At 48.0% G+C, this 22011-nt stretch overlaps 3 protein-coding genes and 1 long non-coding RNA gene across 4 annotated transcripts; 1 reads left to right on the forward strand and 3 right to left on the reverse strand.

Moving 5' to 3' along the window:
* Positions 1 to 398: 398 nt before the first annotated feature.
* Positions 399 to 1566, forward strand: LOC147985789 (uncharacterized). The gene is made up of 2 exons (XR_015615152.1): positions 399 to 861; positions 967 to 1566. It is a non-coding gene; the product is annotated as an uncharacterized LOC147985789 (long non-coding RNA).
* Positions 1567 to 3151: 1585 nt separating this feature from the next.
* On the reverse strand, positions 3152 to 4122 carry LOC147985790 (uncharacterized). The gene has a single exon (XM_087539934.1). The coding sequence runs from the start codon at positions 3955 to 3957 to the stop codon at positions 3334 to 3336; it is 624 nt and encodes a 207-aa protein (XP_087396060.1). The 5' UTR covers positions 3958 to 4122; the 3' UTR covers positions 3152 to 3333.
* A 2629-nt stretch (positions 4123 to 6751) lies between these two features.
* LOC147985791 (uncharacterized) lies at positions 6752 to 7687 on the reverse strand. Its single transcript, XM_087544295.1, has one exon. It carries the CDS (start codon positions 7496 to 7498, stop codon positions 6890 to 6892), a length of 609 nt encoding a protein of 202 aa, XP_087400421.1. The 5' UTR covers positions 7499 to 7687; the 3' UTR covers positions 6752 to 6889.
* A 5549-nt stretch (positions 7688 to 13236) lies between these two features.
* On the reverse strand, positions 13237 to 21316 carry LOC125538654 (lipoic acid synthase 1). The gene is made up of 4 exons (XM_087544296.1): positions 20784 to 21316; positions 15223 to 15434; positions 14307 to 14686; positions 13237 to 13669 (listed from the first exon to the last, which is right to left on the reverse strand). Exons 1-4 carry the CDS (start codon positions 21224 to 21226, stop codon positions 13544 to 13546), a joined length of 1161 nt encoding a protein of 386 aa, XP_087400422.1. The 5' UTR covers positions 21227 to 21316; the 3' UTR covers positions 13237 to 13543.
* Positions 21317 to 22011: the final 695 nt, after the last annotated feature.

Here is a 22011-nt window from a genome sequence, read left to right on the forward strand (position 1 = left end):
AACTTTTAGGTTTAGACAACAAGTACTTCGTTGCCTTCTTAAAAATTGCTGAAACTTAGCCTAGAGACCCACCCTAGTACCCAGACACTACACGCCAAAATTCACTCCCATTCCCCTCACCATTTCTCTTTGGCACATCACAAACAGCTTGCTAGTAGAAACAGTTTTGGCCCTGCACGCTCGAACTGATCCCCTTAGCACCAATTATTTGTCACCTAGCTACCCTACACTACATGCCCAACTCATTAGACAAGGTGCTAACCACCAACCCCTAGTGCCTTGGTGATCACGGGACTGGCATGCCAAGAGCCCGCTTTGCGCATCAGCCAATCCATGGCCGACCAAGCCCCGGCGCCACCGCCCGTCCCCAGCACACCCAGCCTCGTAGACAACTATGTGCAACCCCTCTCGCAACCCAGCACCGTCCCCCGCCTCAAGCCCCCAGGTGCCCCTGAGGGCAGAACGCTACGCCGCCCGTGATCGTGTGCCGTTGTCTTCCCCCGTGACACGACCGGGCCCTCCCCTGAGCTTCCCTGGAACCCCACGCAACCCACATATGCGCGAGGCCAGCGCAGTGCCAGCTGCTCATGAGCTCACCCACCATGTGCCACAGTAGGCCATGGCCTCAGCCATAGCTATAAAAGCCCATACTCGCCTCCGCTTTCCTTCACACGACACCTCTCCCTCTCCCAATCAATCAGTGAGCCGCTGGAGCAAGGTCAGGAGGGCCTCCCATCGCTCGGGTAGTAGCTCCATTGCTCGAACCCCACAACCGCCAGCCCCGTCTGCTCCACCCCAGCCTCGGTGATAGCCACCCCTAGATGCCTCTCTCCACTTCGATGGCGATTGATACGTTTCAATGTATCTATAATTTTTTATTTTTCATGCTATTATATTAGCAATATTATGTGATTTATATGCAATTTTATGTCATTTTTGTGAACTAACCTATTAACCCAGTACCAGTTTCTATTTTTGCCTATTTTATTGTTTCGCAGAAAAATAGTATCAAATGAATTCCAAAGCGATGAAACTTTACGGTGAATTTTTCTGGACCAGAAGGGACCATAGAAGCTTCAGGAGGAGGCCAGAAGACATACGAGCAAGCCACAAGCTCACACGACCCGCTAGGGGCGCACCACCTAAGCTTGTGGGCCCCTTGTAGCTCTGTTTGCCCTAATTCCACTTTCATAAATTCACTAAAATCCCAAAACCATCAGAGTGAGACCCGAAACTATTATTCCGCCGCTGGAAGCCTCTGTTCTTCTGTGATCCCATCTAGAGGCCTCCGTTGGTACTCTATCGGAGGGGAATCGATCACGGTGGACTTCTACATCAACCTTGCTATACCTCCGATGATGTGAGAGTAGTTCACCACAGACCTATGGGTCCATAGTGATTAGCTAGATGGCTCTCTCTCTCCCTCTCTCTGATCTTCAATGCAATGTTCTCCTCATAGTTCTATCGATGTAATCTTCTTTTGCGGTGTGTTTACTGGGATCCGATGAATTGTGAGTTTATGATCATATTATTCATTGGAAGTAATTGAGTCTTTTTTGAACTTTATTATGTGTGATTGTTATAGCTATGTAATGCTTTCCGATCTGTGAGTTTTCTTTGGCCAAGTTGATGATTAGATCTTCAGTGGAATTGGTGCATAGTGGTAGGTTCAATCTTGTGGTGTCCTCACCTCGTGACAGAAGGGGTATTGAGTCACATATTTGTATTGTTGCTACTAAGGTAAAACGACGGGGTTCAATCATATAGCTTGGTTTTATTCTGTCTATATTATGTCATCATACTTCATGCATTACTCTGTTTGTCATGATCTTAATACCTAGAGAGGTAAGTCTAGAAGCACTCTCGAAGTGGAGTAATAGTACTAGATGCATACAGGAGTCGATCTACTTGTCACAGATGTAATGCCTATGTACATGATCATGCCATGAATAACGTCATAACTATTCGCTTTTCTATCAATTGCCCAACAACAATTTTTCTACCCACCGTATGCTATGTTCTCGAGAGAGATGACTCTAGTGAAAACTATGGCCCCTGGGTCTATTCACCATATTTACTAAAACCCTAAAATGCTCGCTACAATTTATTTACTTTTAGTTTCTTTTGCAATTTATACATCTATTCCTATAAGAATTAATCCTTGCAATTAACGAGTACAAGGGGAATGACAACCCTCTTACCCGCATTGGGTGCAAGTATTTTGTTTGTGTGTGTAGGTACTGCCAATCTTTTGTGTGCGTGAATCTTCTATTGGTTTGATAAACCTTTGTTCTCTACTGAGGGAAATGATATCCGCTACTATATTGCTTCTCTCTTCCTCGTCAAGGTGGAGCCACCGTCCCTGTCACGCCATCGCATGAAGCATGAGCCGGTGTCTCCATTCAGGCCGGTCATGGACGAGCCAGCCTCGCCCAGCGCAACCGTGGCATCTAGATCGGACGCTGTGTGAAGGACGAGTCGTCGTCGCCCTCGCACAACCGTGGCGTCCATATCGGACGCCGTGTCAAGGACGAGTCAGCGTCCCTGCCGTGCAAACGGTACGCCAGCAAGAGGCAGAGCGACTCCTCAGCGAGCAACAGGCAGCCGCCGGACAAGGCTATCGCGGCCCTCCGGCGCTGTTCTGCCGATGGAGGGACCACGACGACGACGACGGCATGAACGGAGACGACACTGCGCAGGGCAGGACGCCCATGCGTACGAGGTGATCGTCCAGTATAGGGTTTATGTTTTTCTAGCTTTTTTGTTAAACTGTCGAAATATCGACTTTTTTATTTAAATTATAACCGAACTTGAATGTGTGTGCAAAATTGACGCAGAAGTAAGTGAAATGAAGTCAAATATACGCTAAAATAAAAGTGAACGGGCAAACAAGATTTTTATGATCTAGCGTGATGCCGAACCCAACTTGGAACTATCGTAATATTAACTAAAAAAGGAGTTAGTGCATAATCCACTTAGTACGATCCCGTATTAATTTATGCTCAAGCTTCACCGCGTCTCGGACGTGCACACAGCGGCACAGCGCAGAGCCCGGCGCCAGGCAGCACAGAAGAAACATCGTCTACACGTGCATGTGAGCCACACATCCAATCCAAGGGTAACGAGGATGCGCAAAAATACTCAAACGGAGTGATGCAAAACTAGAGATCTTTGTTCAAAATTGCTTCATAATTTTTTTCGCAAAAAAAATTTGCTTCATAATTTCACGGCTGAGTTTGCCTGAAATCCACAACTTCTTGAAGGAAGAACTAGCAAAACCATATGTGCACCTCCTTCCTACGAAGTTCACCTACCATTACAATCTTGCTGCTGCTATTGAGTAAACGTCGCCGCGAGGAACATGTCCTCCTCGGTGCCGACCCAGCCGCAGCTACCGCAGCGCTCGACGCCACGGCAGCACTCGTTGACGCCGCCGAACTTCCTCGCTTGCACGGCCACGCGATCGGCCGCCGCTACGGCGTGGACGACCTTGACCTCCACGAGCAACTTGGGCGCCTTGCACCCGCCGCCCAGCTCCCGGCCCGCTGGCGAGAGTCTCAGCCAGCTCTCCTCCGACGCCGACTTCGCGCGCGCCGACAAGGCGAGCTCGTCCCGCGCCAGCACGCGCGACGACGGCCTCCCTGTTCCCAAGAACGCCGCGAGCCCGGACGACGACGGGCGCGGCCTCCACCGGAGCTCGAACGCGACCTTGCCCGGCGCGGCGACGGCCCCGGCGTTGCCCGCCAGCTGGAAGCGCACGCGCTCGCCCCAGAGCACGTCGTCGCCCCCGGCGCCGCACGGGACCTCGCGCGTGTCCACGCGGATCCGCCGCCTCCCGTCGCCCGCCGGGACGTAGTACCTCACAAAGAGGCCGCCCTCGAGCCGTGCCTCGACGCCGGCGACCCGGACGACCTTGACGTCGAACTCGAGGCTCGGCTGCCTCCACAGGGTCGCCATGCTTCTACTTCTCCTCAAGTGTCGAATTAAACTATGTACTCTATGTCTGATGGTTGCTGAGCGAGCAGTGGGGTAACTGAGCTTGAACTGAGGCGCTTATATAGGACTTTGTTGGGTTGGGAGGCCGCAAGTGGAACTAGTTATGCATATCCAAGTGCTCAGTGGCGCGCCGGGGGTTCAAGGGGATATGCACGCAACGCAACGCATAGAGGATGCCGCATGGGAGCAGTCGCTTTAAGTCGCGACGGCAGCCATGCAAAACCACATGGCTGAAAATGAAACGGCCCTGGCTTTCCCGAGAGGAGCAAGCCGCGCGTGCCATTGGGAGTTGAATACTCTACCTTTTTTCGGGTGGGGTTGGAGCAAAGGAGGATCCTCCTGTCAGTTCTCAGGTGAACCGTCCAAGTAACCTGCTTCGGCTATCCTAGATAACGGTGCCGCTATCTACCAGAGCATCGCCGCTAGTTCGCGCTTGGACGTAAAAGTACTTGTGTCATAAACCAAAATGCGTCGTACAGCCGAGGAAGGTTTTTTTTTAACATCAGTACACACAAGCACTCATATACACACGCATACACTTATCCCTATGAACGCACATACGCACATCCTATCCTTATGAGCACATTCGAATGACTGAGCCGGCATATCATCTTGAGATTTACGAAGTAATCATATGTGCCTCGTCGTCGACGGAAACGTCTCACTGAATGTGCATCATTGGAAATTCTGAAATAAATCCAAAAATAAATGCGAGCACCAGGATTTGAACCTTGATGGACTGAAGATACCACAGCCCATCTAACCATCCAACCACAGGTTGGTTCGCGCCGAGGAAGGTTTTGTATAGCGTGACACATAGCATGCTATGTGGAGAATTGAATTGGGGGATAAATGATGCAGCTGAAGGCAGTAGAAGTGAAGGAGGCCCCGGAACTGAAAAAAAAACCTTGAATAAGTAAGAGGACGAAGCATATCATCTAGTTTTCCTGAGGAATGGGGATGAACTCCTGAACGGTGTCCTGGCCAATGGCGATGAACCCCGGACACGCGTAAGCTACCTTTCTTGGTGGCAGGTACCCGGCACGGGAGATCCGGTCTAGCTGACCCTACCTGAAGGGGGCAAAGGCCAGAAGAGAAGAACATCCCAGAATAACCAAGGTGTGTCCAAAATTAAAGACCAATTCAGGGGCTATTGATCGTGTCCCGGCTAGGGGGTCTCTTAACAGGTCGTCTTCCGGTCTGGTGGCCCAGGCCAATGAACCCCATGTCGGTTCACCAGTGGGCCACATCGAAGCGACCCATGTCGTATGAAAGGAAGACTCCCGAAGACTTGTATACTCCAAGATGTTAGAAGTCATTTACAACCCGTTCTCTTTGTACGTCTAGGATGTAACCCTAGACACCCCCGGCCCGGTACCTATATAAACCGAGGGGTAGGGCTCATAGAGAGAGACAACAATTTCAGGGTAGCTCGACTGTACTATACATACTCCATCCAAACGCAATAAAACACAAGTAGGACGTAGGGTTTTATCTCCTCTGAAAGCCTGAACCTAGGAAAAATTCATGTCTTTGTTACCATCATCTCAAGACCCTTAGTTCGGAACCTACTACTCGACATGTGCTGGATTTTGCTCTGAGTGTTCATATCATTCAAGTATTTCAATCTGTAAAGACAGAAGATGATATCTTGCCTTTGCATAAGAAAATAAACCTTTGCAAACGAATTTGTACCTTTTTGCACCAACATAAATACTATTGATCTCTTGCTTTTTCTGATTGAACCATGCTTAAAGATTGATGTTCTTTTTCGAGAGGAAGATAAGAACAAACAAGAAGTAAGAAAAATAACATAACAATGGCTTAATGAATCGCTTTTGCTCATCTGTTCTATATTTGTTTGTTCCTTCCCGTTTTCTATTGTTAATCGTCCCCACGTAACAGGTATCGGACCCCACACCAGCAAGTATATCGACATGATATACAAATGCAGTATGTGTATACATAAGCCATCTCGTGAATATTGGCGCCGATCAATGGCGCTGGATCCGCGTGTCCCCGTACCTATATGCTATAAATTCTCTCTCCAAACGCCTCAACTGTTAAAAACTTATCATTATGCTTTTGCTTCCATCGTATTCATCGACGAAATATCGTGTGGATGTCATAATACTTTCCACCAAGCTATGCACCAACGCAGATGATGACATGATAGGCCCATATTGCTCAAGCGGCCATGTATTTTTTTTATATGACACACAATACACAAAATAAAAAAGTTCAACTTGTAGTTTGTTATATACTACTTCAAATGTAAGATGTTTTGCAAGCTATGTTAGTAGCCCATAGTGTTTAGGCCCAGTTTAAATAAAAGATTAAGGGAAGGAAGGTCACAAATGCTGAAATGGAGCTCTTCAGGGGCTCCTTAGATCTGTATGCAAGCAGACTAAAGTTAGTTGCACTGTGATTGTTACCTCTTGTGTTTTATAATGTACTGTACTACTGTGAAAAAAAGCACAAAAAAGTTAAATTCAAACGGATGCTAAAATAAACAAAAATTGACAGGGCAAACGGGATCTTTGTGATCTACTGTGATGCCAAACCCTACTTTAGTATCGTATATAGTCTTCTTAACTAAAAAAAAGGGCTAGTGCATGATCCACTTAGTTCGACCCCCGTCTTAATTTCCGTTGAAGCTTCACGGCTGCGCGCCGCGTCTCCGATGTGCACACCGCTCAGAGCCGCCTGAGCGCGGAAGAACAATCGTTGGCCCGGCGACGAGGAAGCGCAAAAATACCAGAACTGAATTTGGCATCTTGTTCAAAATTTGTTCATATTTCACGCCCGAGTTTGACTGAAATCGACAACTGCTTGCTGGAAGAGCTCTACTACGAAGTTCACCTACCATCACAATACTGGTACAGTGGTACTGCTATTGAGTAAACGTCGCCGCCAGGAACATGTCCTCCTCGGTCCCGACCCACCCGCAGCTGCCGCAGCGCTCGCCGCCACGGCAGCACTCGTTCACGCCGCCGAACTTCCTCGCCTGCACGGCCACGCGATCGGCAGCCGCTACGCCGTGGAGGATCTTGACCTCGACGAGCAACTTGGGCGCCTTGCACCCGCCGCCCAGCTCCCGGCTTGCCGGCGAGAGTCTCAGCCAGCTCTCCGCCGACGCCGACAAAGCGAGCTCGGCCCGCGCCAGCACGCGCGACGACGGCCTCCCTGTCCCCAGGAACGCCGCGAGCCCGGACGACGATGGGCGCGGCCTCCACCGGAGCTCGAACGCGACCTTGCCCGGCGCGGCGACGGCCCCGGCGTTGCCCGCCAGCTGGAAGCGCACGCGCTCTCCCCAGAGCACGTCGTCGCCCCCGGCGCCGCACGGGACCTCGCGCGTGTCCACGCGGATCCGCCGCCTCCCGTCGCCGGCCGGGACGTAGTACCTCACAAAGAGGCTACCCTCGAGCCGCGCCTCTACGCCGGCCACCCTCACGACCTTGACGTCGAACTCCAGACTCGGCTGCCTGCGCAAGGTCGCCATGCTCCTCTCTCTCGAGTGTCGACAGGTGTCAAATTAAACTATGTGTTATATGCTGGTTGCTGAGCGAGCAGTAGGGTAGACGAGCTTGAACTGAATCTTTCTTGGAAGGGGGCGCTTATATAGGGCTTTGCTGGGAGGCCGCAAGTGGAACTACTTATGCATATCCGAGTGCTCAGTGGCGCGCGCGGCCATCAAAGGAAGGGGTCAAGAGGATATGCACGCATAGTGCATAGAGGATGCCGCATGGGAGCAGTCGCTTTAGGTCGCCATGGCAGCCGTGCAAAACCACATGGCTGAAAATGAAACGGCCCTCGCTTTCCCGAGGGGAGCCAGCCGCCCGCGCGTGCCAGTGCGGGTGGGGGGTGAGGGCCGGGTGAACTCGAGTTACCCTTGGGCACGTCAAGGGCTGCCTGGCCATAGGCACGGCGCAAGAGTGGCGGGCGGGGGGCTGACGGGGATGGGCATGGTGACTGATCACGTTGATATCGGGTATAAACTACTACGTGTGCTGGAACGATCGGACGCAGCACATGCGTAACTAGATTGCTGATAGCTACCAGCCCCGCTGCACTCAGATTCTGGCTTCGTAGTTCTTGGGGCGCACTACAGTTTTTTATATTGAGTGTAAAAGTGGTAAAAGCCTCCGTGGTCTGAATCGGATTCAGATAACTAGGTTAGGATTAGGATCCTGTGATGCAGATCAGATTGTTAATTCCGCATGTGTCAATTGCTGTGCGGTTAATGTAAAGGATTGTTGGGGGTAAAGAACAGGTAGCTTAGTTCTAGTAGTATCGTTCTAATCCTTTAGTTTCGACGATTGTAATAAGTTGATATACTGCCTCCATATTTCACATGTGTATGTTTGGCTATAGTCGGCAAAAGAAGATACGTACCTAGAACCAGACGTGGGCTTTGCCACGCCGACGTTTATAGGATTTACTTGTTTGCTGTTTATTCAATTGCAGGCCCTTGCGTGTCATTATTTTCACCGGCGATGCTACAGGTACAGACTGTTTTTCACAGATTCAAAGCTACGGACGGAATTGTTATTGGATCTGTTTAGGACACATTTAGATGTGACATAACTGTGACATCCTTGTTGCTGCCTCCATATCTAGATGTGACATAACCTGATGTCAATTATATTTGTGGTCTAATTTTTTTTGTTCTAGCTTTTTTTTTGTTCCTTGTTGTTGTGACATTCTTAAAAAACATCTAGATGTAAATTAGACAAACCGATTGTTATTAGCTGGTTGGCTGGAGAGAGGGTCCACCCCTTGATTTCACGTCCGTAAGATTGTTTTCGTAAACTCCGGCCGTAAGTCTATCATTTTTTTATTTTCAACATTTTGATAGGGGTGATAGTGGTGTGAGATCAATCGGAAGCATGGACTTGGTTGAAGAGTCCACATTTTCACACGCGGGCAGCTGCCACTAGTTTGGCCCAAGAAACTCTACACGAATGGTGTTGCTCTACTTTGCATGTTTTACTTCATCTCTCCTTCAGAAATATCGGTTGCCTTGATTCTTAGGTGTGCGACAATGACTGCATGTCGATGCGTCCAACATTCACCGGCGACAAGAGACGGTGTATCTATTTTGAACGTCGCTATGAAGACCTTACTCTTAAACATGAACGTATTGGCACGTGAAAACATAGGTAGCACCCCACACTAAGGATGCAGAGTGGCGCCCGATATGCGCCGCTCCCTAGTCAAAATAGAATAGGTTAGTTGTAATTGCCCTGCTTACATTTAGTTCAGTTTGAACTAACCTCCAGTTTAATTAAGCGGGACCTTTCGGGACGCCCGATCGCATCCCTACCCACACACAGTGATGAAACTGCGTGTGTAGCAAAATCTTGTTAAATCCTTCATAAACCATTGTTTGTTTTTCATGTTTGAATGAGAGACGGGCACCATCTAAAAAGAGTGAATCAATAACTACATTCCGCTCTTACCCCCTTCGCTTTTCTCTCTCCCTCGGTCTGTGAGGCGGCGACACAACGACACGCGGCTCAGAACACTATGTACGGTACTCCCAAAATGAATGTCTTAACTTTGTACTAAGCTTAAGACATTTATTTTGACACTTATTTTGAGATCGAGGAAGTATTTTATATTGAGCTAGACAACATCTACGCCAATTCGCATTGGCGAGTACGTGGTGATCATGACTTTTGTAACCAGCTGGCTCTTAAGCACGCAATACACAGGTCAACAAGCGGGTTTGACTGAATTTGTTTCCGTTAGAAGTTTGTTAGATCCTACTCAGAGTAGCTACATGCATACTTTGTTGTTTATCCGCGTGACACGGATGGTTTTCCTACCTTTGCCTGAACCCATGAAAACTCATATCCAAGTAAGATCTTCGTTATTTCGCTGCCAAATCTTGCAACTTCCATTTATAGGATCGAAACCATATGAGTTTTCATGTGTACTACTAGTTTGCATGCAGTTTAAAATAAAATTACCACTGAGTTCAATTTTTTTTCTCTTCTTTCCTAACACATAAGTTATAGAGGCCTCGCTTGAAAGAATGCTACTCAGATACATCCATATATAGACAAATCTAAAACAAGAATTTTGAGATGAAGGTAATATTTATGTTTACACCTGTAATCCCTTACACCCGTTATTAAATTGGGTGTCCGTAAAATCCATGTGGAAAGAAAACAGAGCATAGGAGATGTGTATTATTTTTCCAGGTGGAAGGTACAAAACGCCCGTTCTTCAGGATCTAAAGAACCAACCAACCGAGATGCACGTAATAATTTTCCGCCTGTAATCGTCCAATCGCGCCCTGAGCCTTTTTGTGATACAAGCAAAGAACTTCTTGCGCGAGAATAAACATGTGATCGAATAGTTAGGCCTTATACAACGCAAGGTGCTTAGAAGAGGTGCTTGAAGAAATAAATCAAGCTTTTACCTAAAAAGATTTTCCCCTGCTTTGTATTCCAAAGCAACCAACACCGATACATAGGAATGCTCGGGCGAGAAGCACAACAAGTCCAAAGAAAAGAACAAAGAACAAAGAAGAAGAAGAAGAAGAAAGAAATGCCAACAACGGCAGCTTGACAAAGCGCGGATGACCCGCCACCGCTGCGCCCTCCGAAATTGACCCACCACAGACCCGTCCGACCCGCCGCGTACCAAGCAGCACCTCCAACAAAGGATGCGACGTCGACGACGCTGCTGCCCGGACGTGTCCTAGGGTTTCCCTCGGCACGCGAAAGGAAGTGGGGGATGGATACATCCGACACCCTCCAAGAAGGAATGATGGCAACCGCAAGTGTCACCGCATCGGAGCCGGAAGAGAGCCGGCAAGGGATTTCTCCCGCACTCCAAACCCCACCGCCCAACTAGCCACCTCGCCGCCCACCAGCATGCGCCACCGCGGTCTTGACGCCACCCACGCCGCCTCACCGAGATCACCATCACGAGGCCAAGAGGATGGAGAGAGACGCACGAGGCAACAGGAGCAGCAGCACCGGAGCCACGCGGGAGGGGACTACCTCCACTGCCGTCGTGCGGGAGGCCCGAGTCTCCGGCACCGTCGCGGTCGCCGTCCGGACGCAACAGCATGGCATACCAGGCCACCCCTGGCCCGGCCAGGCCCGATTTGGGTCCGTAAAGCCCCGCCGGCCACGCTGCAGCAGGGCGGTACCAGCGCCGCCACCATCCACCCGCCCATCGCCGCTCCCCGGCCTCCCGGAAGCCACACCGACGACCCTCCCCGCCGCCGGCCCGCCCAGACCCAGATGGGGCCTGAAGGGCCCAGATCTAGGCCGAGCGGGCGCTACCAGATCGCACCGCCGCACCGTCCCGCCGCCAACGGCAGCGCCGCCGCCTAGAAGATTCCCCGCCACCACGCCAGAGAGCACCGGCGCCGCGCCGGACAGTCGCCGCCTAGGAGCACCCCGCAGCGCCGCACCGCCCCGCGTCAGAGCGGCCAGCGAGGGGAAAGGCCAGTGGCCACCGCCGCCAACGCCGCCCGGGCCAGGCCCGGCGCCGGACGCCAGCGACGGCGGCAAGGAGAGAGGGGGGAAGAGCTCGGGGAGGAGGCGCTGGAGGCACGACCGGTCGCCCGCGGGGCGATGCGGTCGCGAGAGTCGTCTGCCAACCAGGCTTTTCTAAAGCACCGATGCTCATCTGTACAGGGCAGACACTTAATTAGGCGTCTCTTCTATAGAAATAGGCATTGACCCTTTAGAAAACTCAGTTTATTTCTTTGTAAGCATCTCGCTAAGCACGTAGCATTGTACAAGGCCTTACGAGGGGTGTAAATGCCATGATATAAATTCTTATGTTTTTTCTCGCAACAAAAAATTCTTATGTTTTTCATATTCATGATCTTTTCATCCTGCAATCAAAGAGGCGAAGTGGCCCTTAAGCTTGCAAATCAAAGCTAATCAATCAGAGAACGTATCCCGTGCACCGAATGAACTTGTGCACCTGGTGCACCAAGGGTTCCTGGACCGTTGGATGGTGAATGGAGACACAAGATCTACCAGCAAGGTGGGCTACTAGTACATTTAAAAAGCGATCCTTGTACTACCGCTGAATTGAGCGTACTTGGGGCATCTCGGTGATTCCATTAAACAAATGGCATGGTAGTACTCCTATATATTCAGGCGTTGAATTTTTTTATGCCAAATATTTTGCATGAAGTTATGTATTCTGTATTTCTGTTGTGAAAGCGCAAGTTCTGTTGCTGCTTCAATAGTTTCACGTCAACCAATTTTCTCAGGTACTGTATCACTTTTTTTTTGCGAAAACTAATGGTTTAAAGCCCGATCCATTCAAGCTACCTTGCTGTTGACACAAATGACTTGTTATTTCTTACTCCCTCGGTTCCAAATTAATTTAGTCAATTTTGTCTAAATACACATTTAGACACTAAAACATGTTTATGCAGATAAAGTTGAGTCAATTAATTTGAAATGAGTATTAAGTATGTAAATCCTCCATCTCCAGTAGTGCACCTAGAATGTTGTTGAACATTTCTGTGTACTAAAAATAGTACTTATGCAATTTAAAGTGGATATAACTTGACTAGACAAGCTGCGTGGGATGAACTCGCGTTTTTCTGCTAGCATGTCATGCCAACAGTTGAATTTTTTTTTCTTCCAAAAGAGATGGGATCTGTAAGGAAGATAGCTAGCTCAGCAAGAAGTGACCCGCTTTGCTCCATGCATGCAGTAATAATACAAATATGCTAGGCGCCTTCTGCAAATGTGCCCGTGGCGGGCTTGTAGGTACATCTTGTACCTTCCTTCTCCATCCAACGGCCCAGGAGCCATTGGTGCAGCAGGTGCACAAATTCATCCGGTGCACAGGATACACTCTCAATCATCCCAAGGATTTGACCCAACCGTGGTGCTCCGCCAGTGGCAGGAGAAAATGGTAGGGCACGCAAGCAACCTTCGATGGACGGTTGACAAAGCGAATGATAGTTCAGACTCAGACGGTTCACGAGTCAGCATTATTGCACGGCTTTTAGCTCCAGCCACCAGTCACGCGTCAATAATACTCGTTAGTGGTGTTCTTTACACCTGACACATTCCTTTCCTGACCCTATGGCGAGGACCTCGCAGAGTTGACCACAAAAAAAGAGGGTCAAGTTGGCCTACAAAGAGTGCTTAGCGATCTGTGGATTAATGGCGGTCTACATCTCTTTCTCATGATCTGTAGCAGATCGGATCTACTACCAATAGCACAGAAAGTCCACAGCCAATCTTCGTCAAAACTCTGTACAAGCGCATCACATGAGGCACAATAATGGCCTCAATAATATCCGGTAGGTACATTGACGGACTCTATCCCTTACTGTTACAATGGATGATTTTATAGCCACGTACAAAAGATGGGATAGTATGAAGAAATGCAAATAGCAGTTTCAAGTAAAAAAAAAGGAGGGGAGCAGAAGAATTCATTCTCTTGAAAAGAATAGTAGTATTACCAAGATGTATAAAATCAAACATGTTTCTCCAATTAGAACATCTTATTTGCAGCGTAACCATGTCAATGCCTGGAGGTGTGTCAGCTAGCAACTTGAGTCTGCAACAGCACCTGATTTTGCTCGGTCATCTTCGATCATGGCTTTGATGTAGAATTCGCCTGCTTTGTAAGAGGACCGAACCATCGGACCAGATGCAACATAACGGAATCCCTGCCATTTAAAAACATGTCATTTTGTCAGCAATTCAAGCAATACGTACAATGCAGAGTAAGAGTATTGCGTGTCCTGAGCACTAAGAAAGATTCCGGGGAACCAAAAAGGATAACAGTAGCACTGATATACTTCCTCCGTTCCTAAATACTTGTCTTTCTAAGCATTTCAACAAGTGACTACATACGGAGCAAAATGAGTGAATCTACACTCTAAAATATGTCTACATACATCCGTATGTAGTAGTCATTTGAAATGTCTAGAAAGACAAATATTTAGGAACGGAGGGAGTAGATTATTATGATAAAGCAAGTTCCTAGATCTTCACGTCTCTAGCATAAGAAACCATGGTGGTTTACTAAACGGCAGAAGTGACAAGGGTGCACCATCCAGATTTGTTTATTTTTTCTTTGCGGATCATGATACTCGTTAACAACCAATAAAAAATACTAGGTACTAGACAATGCATTGTGGCTGAGTAAAGTGATTTATTGTGTGTATGTTGTGAAATTAGATTGATGGTTAATGTTACATTTGACACAGATAATATGTATAATAGCAAATCATGGTTGATAATAGATCTTTGCGTAATCAAAAATTGCAAGAACTCAAAGTACAAGATGTGGATGGAGCATACCATTTCAACACCAAGGGCGCGGTAGTTCTCAAAGGCTTCAGGTGTAATATACTCAGACACTGGCATATGTCGCTTTGACGGCCTCATGTACTGACCAAATGTAATGACATCAACACCAGCAGCTCGCACCTTTTCCATTGTGCTGATAACCTGATCGGGAGTCTCCCCACAACCCAGCATGACTGATGTCTTTGTGAGGGTGCCAGGAGGGGCATACTCCTTCGCCATTTTCAGAACATCCATTGATTGCTTAAAATTTGCACGGTGGTCTCGCACACTTCTTTGAAGCTCTTCCACCGTTTCAATATTGTGTGCAAAAACATGCAAACCGGAAGTTGCTACCTTTTCTACACAACTTCGATCTCCTTGGAAATCAGGCACTGTAAAATTATTTGTGTAAGGGCACAGTACATGGAATGCCTAATAGTAAAAGATAACAGCCGGTGTGTCAAAATAGAAAATACTCATGTTTATAATTTATAATACACACACATGTTGCAAGATTCGAACTTTGCAATGCTCAGAACATAATTACTCCCTCTGTTCCTAAATGTAAGTCTTTTTAGAGATTCCAATAAGGGACTACATACGGAGCAAAATGAGTGAATCTACGCTCTAAAATATGTCTATATACATCCGTATGTAGTTTGTATTGAAATCTCTAAAAAGACTTATATTTAGGAACGGAGGGAGTAGTTGACTATATAGGTGTAGCAACACAAAAGTGGCACCCATTAAAATCATACTTGAAAGTACATTCATTTATTAACGATTTTCTAATTATCAATATATATCACGAAAGGAATTAACAGCCAAAGTTCAATCTACGTGACCATGCCAGGTTAAATCACGCCTTACAAAAATAAACTGAGGGGATACTGAACAACTGACAACAGAACTAGGAGTATCCTCTTACCAAGCGCTTCAATAAGCATATCTGGCTTTAAAGTCTTCAACCTCTGTACTGTTTCAGCAAAATGGCCACTCCCCTGATCAGGTAAATCATCCCGATCCACACTTGTGATGACTATATATTCAAGGCCCCACGATGCAATAGCTTGCGCAACATTGGCAGGCTCATTAGGATCTGGTGGAGGAGGGGTTCGTGATGTCTTGACGTTGCAAAATCTGCAAATTATCGACTTCTCAAATTCTAACAATATGTCATCTCTAAAAGGTGAGTCTTAACTAATACTCCCTCCGGCCCAAAATTCTTGTCTTAGATTTGTCTAGATACGGATGTATCTAACACTAAAACGTATCTAGATACATCCGTATTTAGACAAATCTAAGACAATAATTTTGGGACGGAGGGAGTACAATGGTAGAGTGCGATATGAGCAAAGAACTGGAATAAACTGTCGAACAAAACAATAATAAATCACTTCTGTACCTGGCAGGGCCACGTAAATATGAGGACACAGCTAAAAGAAATATGTTGCAACAATAACAACAGCTACTCTACTACTACTAAGCCTTTAGTTCCAAACAAGTTGGGGTAGGCTAGAGCTGAAACCCATAAGATCTCAAAACCAGCTCATGGTTCTGGCACGTGGATAGCTAACTTCCACGCGCCCTTGTCCATGGCTAGTTCTTTGGTGATATTCCAGCCCTTCAGATCTCTCTTTACGGACTCCTCCCATGTCAAATTTGGTCTACCCCGACCTCTCTTGACATTATCAGCACGCTTTAACCATCCGCTATGCACCTGAGCTGTATATGTCCAAACCACCTTAGACGATGTTGGACGGGCTTCTCTTCAATCGGTGCTACCCCAACTCAATCGTGTATATCATCATTCCGGACCCGGTCCTTTCCTGTGTGGCCACACATCCAACTCAACATGCGCATCTCCACTACACCTAATTGTTGAACATGTCACATTTTAGTCGGCCAATACTCAGCGCTATACAACATTGCAGGTCGAATCGCCATCCTATAGAACCTGCCTTTTAGTTTTTGTGGCACTCGTCACAGAGAATGCCAAAAGCTTGGCGCTACTTCATCCATCCGGCTTTGATTCGAGGGCTCACATCTTTATTGATATCACCATCCATCTGCAGCATTGACCCCAAATTTCGAAAGGTGTCCTTCTGAGGTACCACCTGCCCATCAAGGTCCTCCTCTTCGTGCCTAGTAGTACTGAAACCGCACCTCATGTACTCAGTTTTAGTTCTACTAAGCCGCCACTAAAACGAAATATGTTGCCAAAACAACAACAAAAATTAGCAGTTCCCCTGAAATGTACACCACAGGAACAATCCATTCTTATATCTGAAATTGCTACTCAAAGGAGACTCCAACAGAACTGGTTTGTAGCTTTGTCCACAGCCTACGCGACCAAAACCTTCGTCGATTTCAACATGGATTGCATACTTAATAGCACTTAATCCAGACAATAGAAGAAGAAAAGCTTTCTCCACTATTAATTTAGCATAAAATCAAGCATGGCACATCGTTATTAAGAAAGCTAATTATTACAGTCAACATCTGAGGATATTGTCTCACAATCATAGCACATAAACATTGAGAAGCCACACAAGGCCCTAAGGATACAGAGTGAAACAAACATTTAATTATGAGCACACCCATGACAATTGGCAATAGAATGAGAATTTTGTTTGGGACCCAAGCAATTCTGAAGAAGGAACTAGCTTGAAGGAAATCAAAACTCAAGCCAAGTGCAAAGAAGCACGAAATTTTCTACCCAAGACAGGACACATAAGAATGCTCCGGGTAAGCAGAAGATATAACAATGCATTTCACGCTGCTACCAGAGTACAAATTCAAAGTAAGAAATAAATGTTACTAAGGTCCTCCCCAACTACTGCAGATTTTTAATGGTACGATGAACATCAAATAGTTGCTTATTTTTTCAAACTCCCTCTCCTCGCTGCAAGCTCTCTGTAGTAACTGGTTTGCGGTATGATACAGGCTGGACGAATTCCATCGTGGTCCTTCCTCAACAAATTTCAAGATACTGGCAGGGACCAATGCCGATGTTTTATGTTGGCAAGGGTAGTTGGATCTTATAGGCTGTCAGAACAGGTCAGCACACCTCCTGCTCGCCTATTGTAACTCTAGTAATACCTGTAGAAACTCCGCGGCAGTGCAAGCACAATTGTGGGAATGACTGACTAGCCGAATCCAAAACCTTCATTTGTCTCATGAACAGAAAATAGCAACCTCTCCTAGAACTGTTCTTTGGTTGAGTACTCAGGCAAGTCTAGTTGGTTAAAGCAAATATAACATGTGAAGTTCACCATTTATAAAAGCTATTTATACATTGATTAAGCATCCGCTCTTGAGCTAAGCCGTTTCTGAATACAGTTCTCTATAGAATTGCTTCACATTAAGCATCTGCTCTTGCACAACAGCTAAAATCGAACGCTTCTTAAATTACTAGCAGCGTTAAAACATCCACATGATCTAGCAAAGGCAACTTAAATACACGATAACAACAACAACAACAAAGCCTTTAGTCCCAAACAAGTTGGGGTAGGCTAGAGGTGAAACCCATAAGATCTCGCAACCAACTCATGGCTCTGGCACATGGATAGCAAGCTTCCACGCACCCCTGTCCATAGCTAGCTCTTTGGTGATACTCCAATCCTTCAGGTCTCTCTTAATGGACTCCTCCCATGTCAAATTCGGTCTACCCCGCCCTCTCTTGACATTCTCCGCACGCTTTAGCCGTCCACTATGCACCGGAGCTTCTGGAGGCCTGCGCTGAATATGCCCAAACCATCTCAGACGATGTTGGACAAGCTTCTCTTCAATTGGTGCTACCCCAACTCTATCTCGTATATCATCATTCCGGACTCGATCCTTCCTCGTGTGGCCACACATCCATCTCAACATACGCATCTCCGCCACACCTAACTGTTGAACATGTCGCCTTTTAGTCGGCCAACACTCAGCGCCATACAACATTGCGGGTCGAACCGCCGTCCTGTAGAACTTGCCTTTTAGCTTTTGTGGCACTCTCTTGTCACAGAGAATGCCAGAAGCTTGGCGCCACTTCATCCATCCGGCTTTGATTCGATGGTTCACATCTTCATCAATACCCCCATCCTCCTGCAGCATTGACCCCAAATACCGAAAGGTGTCCTTCTGAGGTACCACCTGGCCATCAAGGCTAACCTCCTCCTCACACCTAGTAGTACTGAAACCGCACATCATGTACTCGGTTTTAGTTCTACTAAGCCTAAACCCTTTCGATTCCAAGGTTTGTCTCCATAACTCTAACTTCCTATTTACCCCCGTCCGACTATCGTCAACTAGCACCACATCATCCGCAAAGAGCATACACCATGGGATATCTCCTTGTATATCCCTTGTGACCTCATCCATCACTAATGCAAAAAGATAAGGGCTCAAAGCTGACCCCTGATGCAGTCCTATCTTAATCGGGAAGTCATCAGTGTCGACATCACTTGTTCGAACACTTGTCACAACATTATCGTACATGTCCTTGATGAGGGTAATGTACTTTGCTGGGACTTTGTGTTTCTCCAAGGCCCACCACATGACATTCCGCGGTATCTTATCATAGGCCTTCTCCAAGTCAATGAACACCATATGCAAGTCCTTCTTTTGCTCCCTATATCTCTCCATAAGTTGTCGTACCAAGAAAATGGCTTCCATGGTCGACCTCCCAGGCATGAAACCAAACTGATTTTTGGTCACGCATGTCATTCTTCTTAAGCGGTGCTCAATGACTCTCCCATAGCTTCATTGTATGGCTCATCAGCTTAATTCCACGGTAATTAGTACAACTCTGAACATCCCCCTTGTTCTTGAAGATTGGTACTAATATACTCCGTCTCCATTCTTCTGGCATCTTGTTTGCCCGAAAAATGAGGTTGAAAAGCTTGGTTAGCCATACTATCGCTATGTCCCCGAGACCTTTCCACACCTCAATGGGGATACAATCAGGGCCCATCGCCTTGCCTCCTTTCATCCTTTTTAAAGTCTCCTTGACCTCAGACTCCTGGATTCGCCGCACAAAACGCATGCTGGTCTCATCAAAGGAGTCATCCAGTTCAATGGTAGAACTCTCATTCTCCCCATTGAACAGCTTGTCGAAGTACTCCCGCCATCTATGCTTAATCTCCTCGCCCTTCACCAAGAGTTGGCCTGCTCCGTCCTTGATGCATTTGACTTGGCCAATATCCCTCGTCTTCCTCTCTCGGATCTTGGCCATCTTATAGATGTCCCTTTCACCTTCCTTCGTGCCTAACCGTTGATAGAGGTCCTCATATGCCCGACCCCTTGCTTCACCAACAGCTCGCTTTGCGGCCTTCTTCGCCATCTTGTACTTCTCTATGTTGTCTGCACTCCTATCCAGGTATAGGCGTTTGAAGCAATCTTTCTTCTCTTTAATCGCCTTCTGGACATCATCATTCCACCACCAGGTATCCTTATCTTCGCTTCTCCTTCCCCTGGACACTCCAAGCTCCTCCGAGGCCACCTTACGAATGCAAGTCGCCATCTTCGTCCACACATTGTTCGCATCTCCTCCTTCCTCCCAAGGGCCCTCCTTAATGACCCTCTCCTTGAACGCTAGAGCTACCTCCCCCTTGAGCTTCCACCACTTCGTTCTAGCGACTTTGGCACGCTTATCCCGCTGGACACGAATCTGAAAGCGGAAGTCGGCAACCACCAGCTTATGCTGGGTACAACACTCTCTCCAAGTATCACCTTACAATCTAGGCACGCACGCCTATCTTCTCTTCTCGAGAGGATGAAATCAATCTGGCTAGAGTGTTGGCCACTACTAAAAGTCACCAGATGTGATTCTCTCTTTCTAAAGAGGGTGTTAGCTACAATCATGTTGTAGGCTAGAGCAAAGCTTAAGACATCTTCTCCTTCTTGATTCCTGATGCCATAGCCAAAGCCCCCGTGCGCCCCTTCAAAACCTGTGTTAGATGTACCCACGTGTAGGGGCGGAGCCGGGGGGGGCGAGCAGGGGCCTGCCCCCCCCCCCCCCCCCAACGATCGACAATTTTAGTAGCAGCGATGAGTAATTAACAACGAGATTAGATCAATATATGTACTCGGTCCCCCCTATACTCGAATCCTGGCTTCGCCACTGCCCACGTGGCCATTGAGGTCTCCTCCTATGAAGAGCTTCTCACCAATCGGTACACTCCTAACCATGTCTTCCAGGCCTTCCCAGAACTCCCTCTTGGTGTTCTCATTGTGGCCTACTTGCGGGGCATACGCGCTGATAACTTAAATACACGATAAGCTACAAAATCACACTATTTGCCCTCACAATCTCGCTGCTCATTCAAAACTATGCACCTACAAAAATCATGGAAATGATACCATATGGATCATCTAAACTAAAAGCCTATGCTTCTCCTAAAATACAAGGTTATCTAGGGCTTCCCTGTACACAGCCTAAACAACCTAAGCAGCTGTCCGCAGTGCCCAATACAGGCAATAGACGAAAAGGATTGATCTCTTTACCTGCATCCGCGCGTGCAGGTGTCACCGAGGATCATGATGGTGGCAGTGGCGGTGCCGGTCTCGCCGCCCGACCAGCACTCGCCGAGGTTGGGGCAGCGCGCCTCCTCGCAGACGGTGTGCAGCTTCAGCTCCCGCAGCTTGGCCTTGATGGCCGCGTACTTGGCCCCGCCGGGGATCGTCTCCTTCATCCACTTGGGCTTGGGCAGCGGCTTCTTCCGCGTCCCCACCTCCACCGAGTACGCGAAGTCCCCCAGTGACGGCGTCTCCGCCTGCAGCCGCCTCCGCATCTCCGCGAGCCGCCCCGCCGCGGGCGCGGCGAGGGGAGGGGACTGCGGGGTCGGGTCAAGGGTTTGGAGGAGGGACGGGGTGGAGGAGATGGAGCGGGAGGGGGCCTGGGACAGGGTTCTCGCCAGGGAGGCCGCCAGATGGCGGCGGCCGTGCATGGTTGCGGCCTGGAGGCGGTTGGTGGACCGGACCGGGGACGGGAGAGATGGGGAAGACGGTGGCGTTTGTTTGGTGCGGAGAGATCCCGATGAAGCGTAAATATCCAGAAGCCGCTTTCAGTAGCGAAGAGCGCCTTCTCATAATGGAGAATTGTTCATTTTATGCTTTTTTTTTCTTTAAAAAAAACATACTATCTATTCGTTATCTGTCATCGTAGTACAAACTACAAAGAACATCAAAAATAATAATTACAACCAGGTTCACGGACCACGTAGCGAAGACTACAAGTTGTGCAACGAGTCAAAAGAATGCCACCGTCATCGCCCCTCCATCCCTAGAGCCACGCAAACCTTATTGTAGTAGACAATCGGGAAGTCGTTGTGCTAAGGCCTCACAGGATTATCGCACCAGAACAGCAACCGTCGTCGATGATGAGAAGTGTAGGTCGAAAGGATCAAACATGTAGACACACGACTGAAGACTAGATCCAAAAAGATCCACCAAAGATCAGCACCGATGACGGAGGCACACCACCACATGCCCTCCGACGACGCTAGAGCACCATTGGGGCGGGGATCGGACGTGGAAGACACTATTCCTACTAGGGACGATGTCGCCGTCACACAACCTCAACCGAGACGTTAAACCAAACAAGAAGCAGGCAGGGGTCCCTCCCACCAGCGAGGGGCCGTGGTCCTCCACACCTCCACGGGCCAAAGACCATCGGAGGTGACGGCACCAACTGGAGAAGGGAAACCCTAATCGCCTAGGAAGTCGCTTCTTG

Source organism: Triticum urartu, chromosome 2A, assembly GCF_056163025.1.
Source record: "Triticum urartu cultivar PI428250 chromosome 2A, HENAU_Tu73, whole genome shotgun sequence".
In the NCBI taxonomy this organism is placed as follows: Eukaryota; Viridiplantae; Streptophyta; class Magnoliopsida; order Poales; family Poaceae; genus Triticum; species Triticum urartu.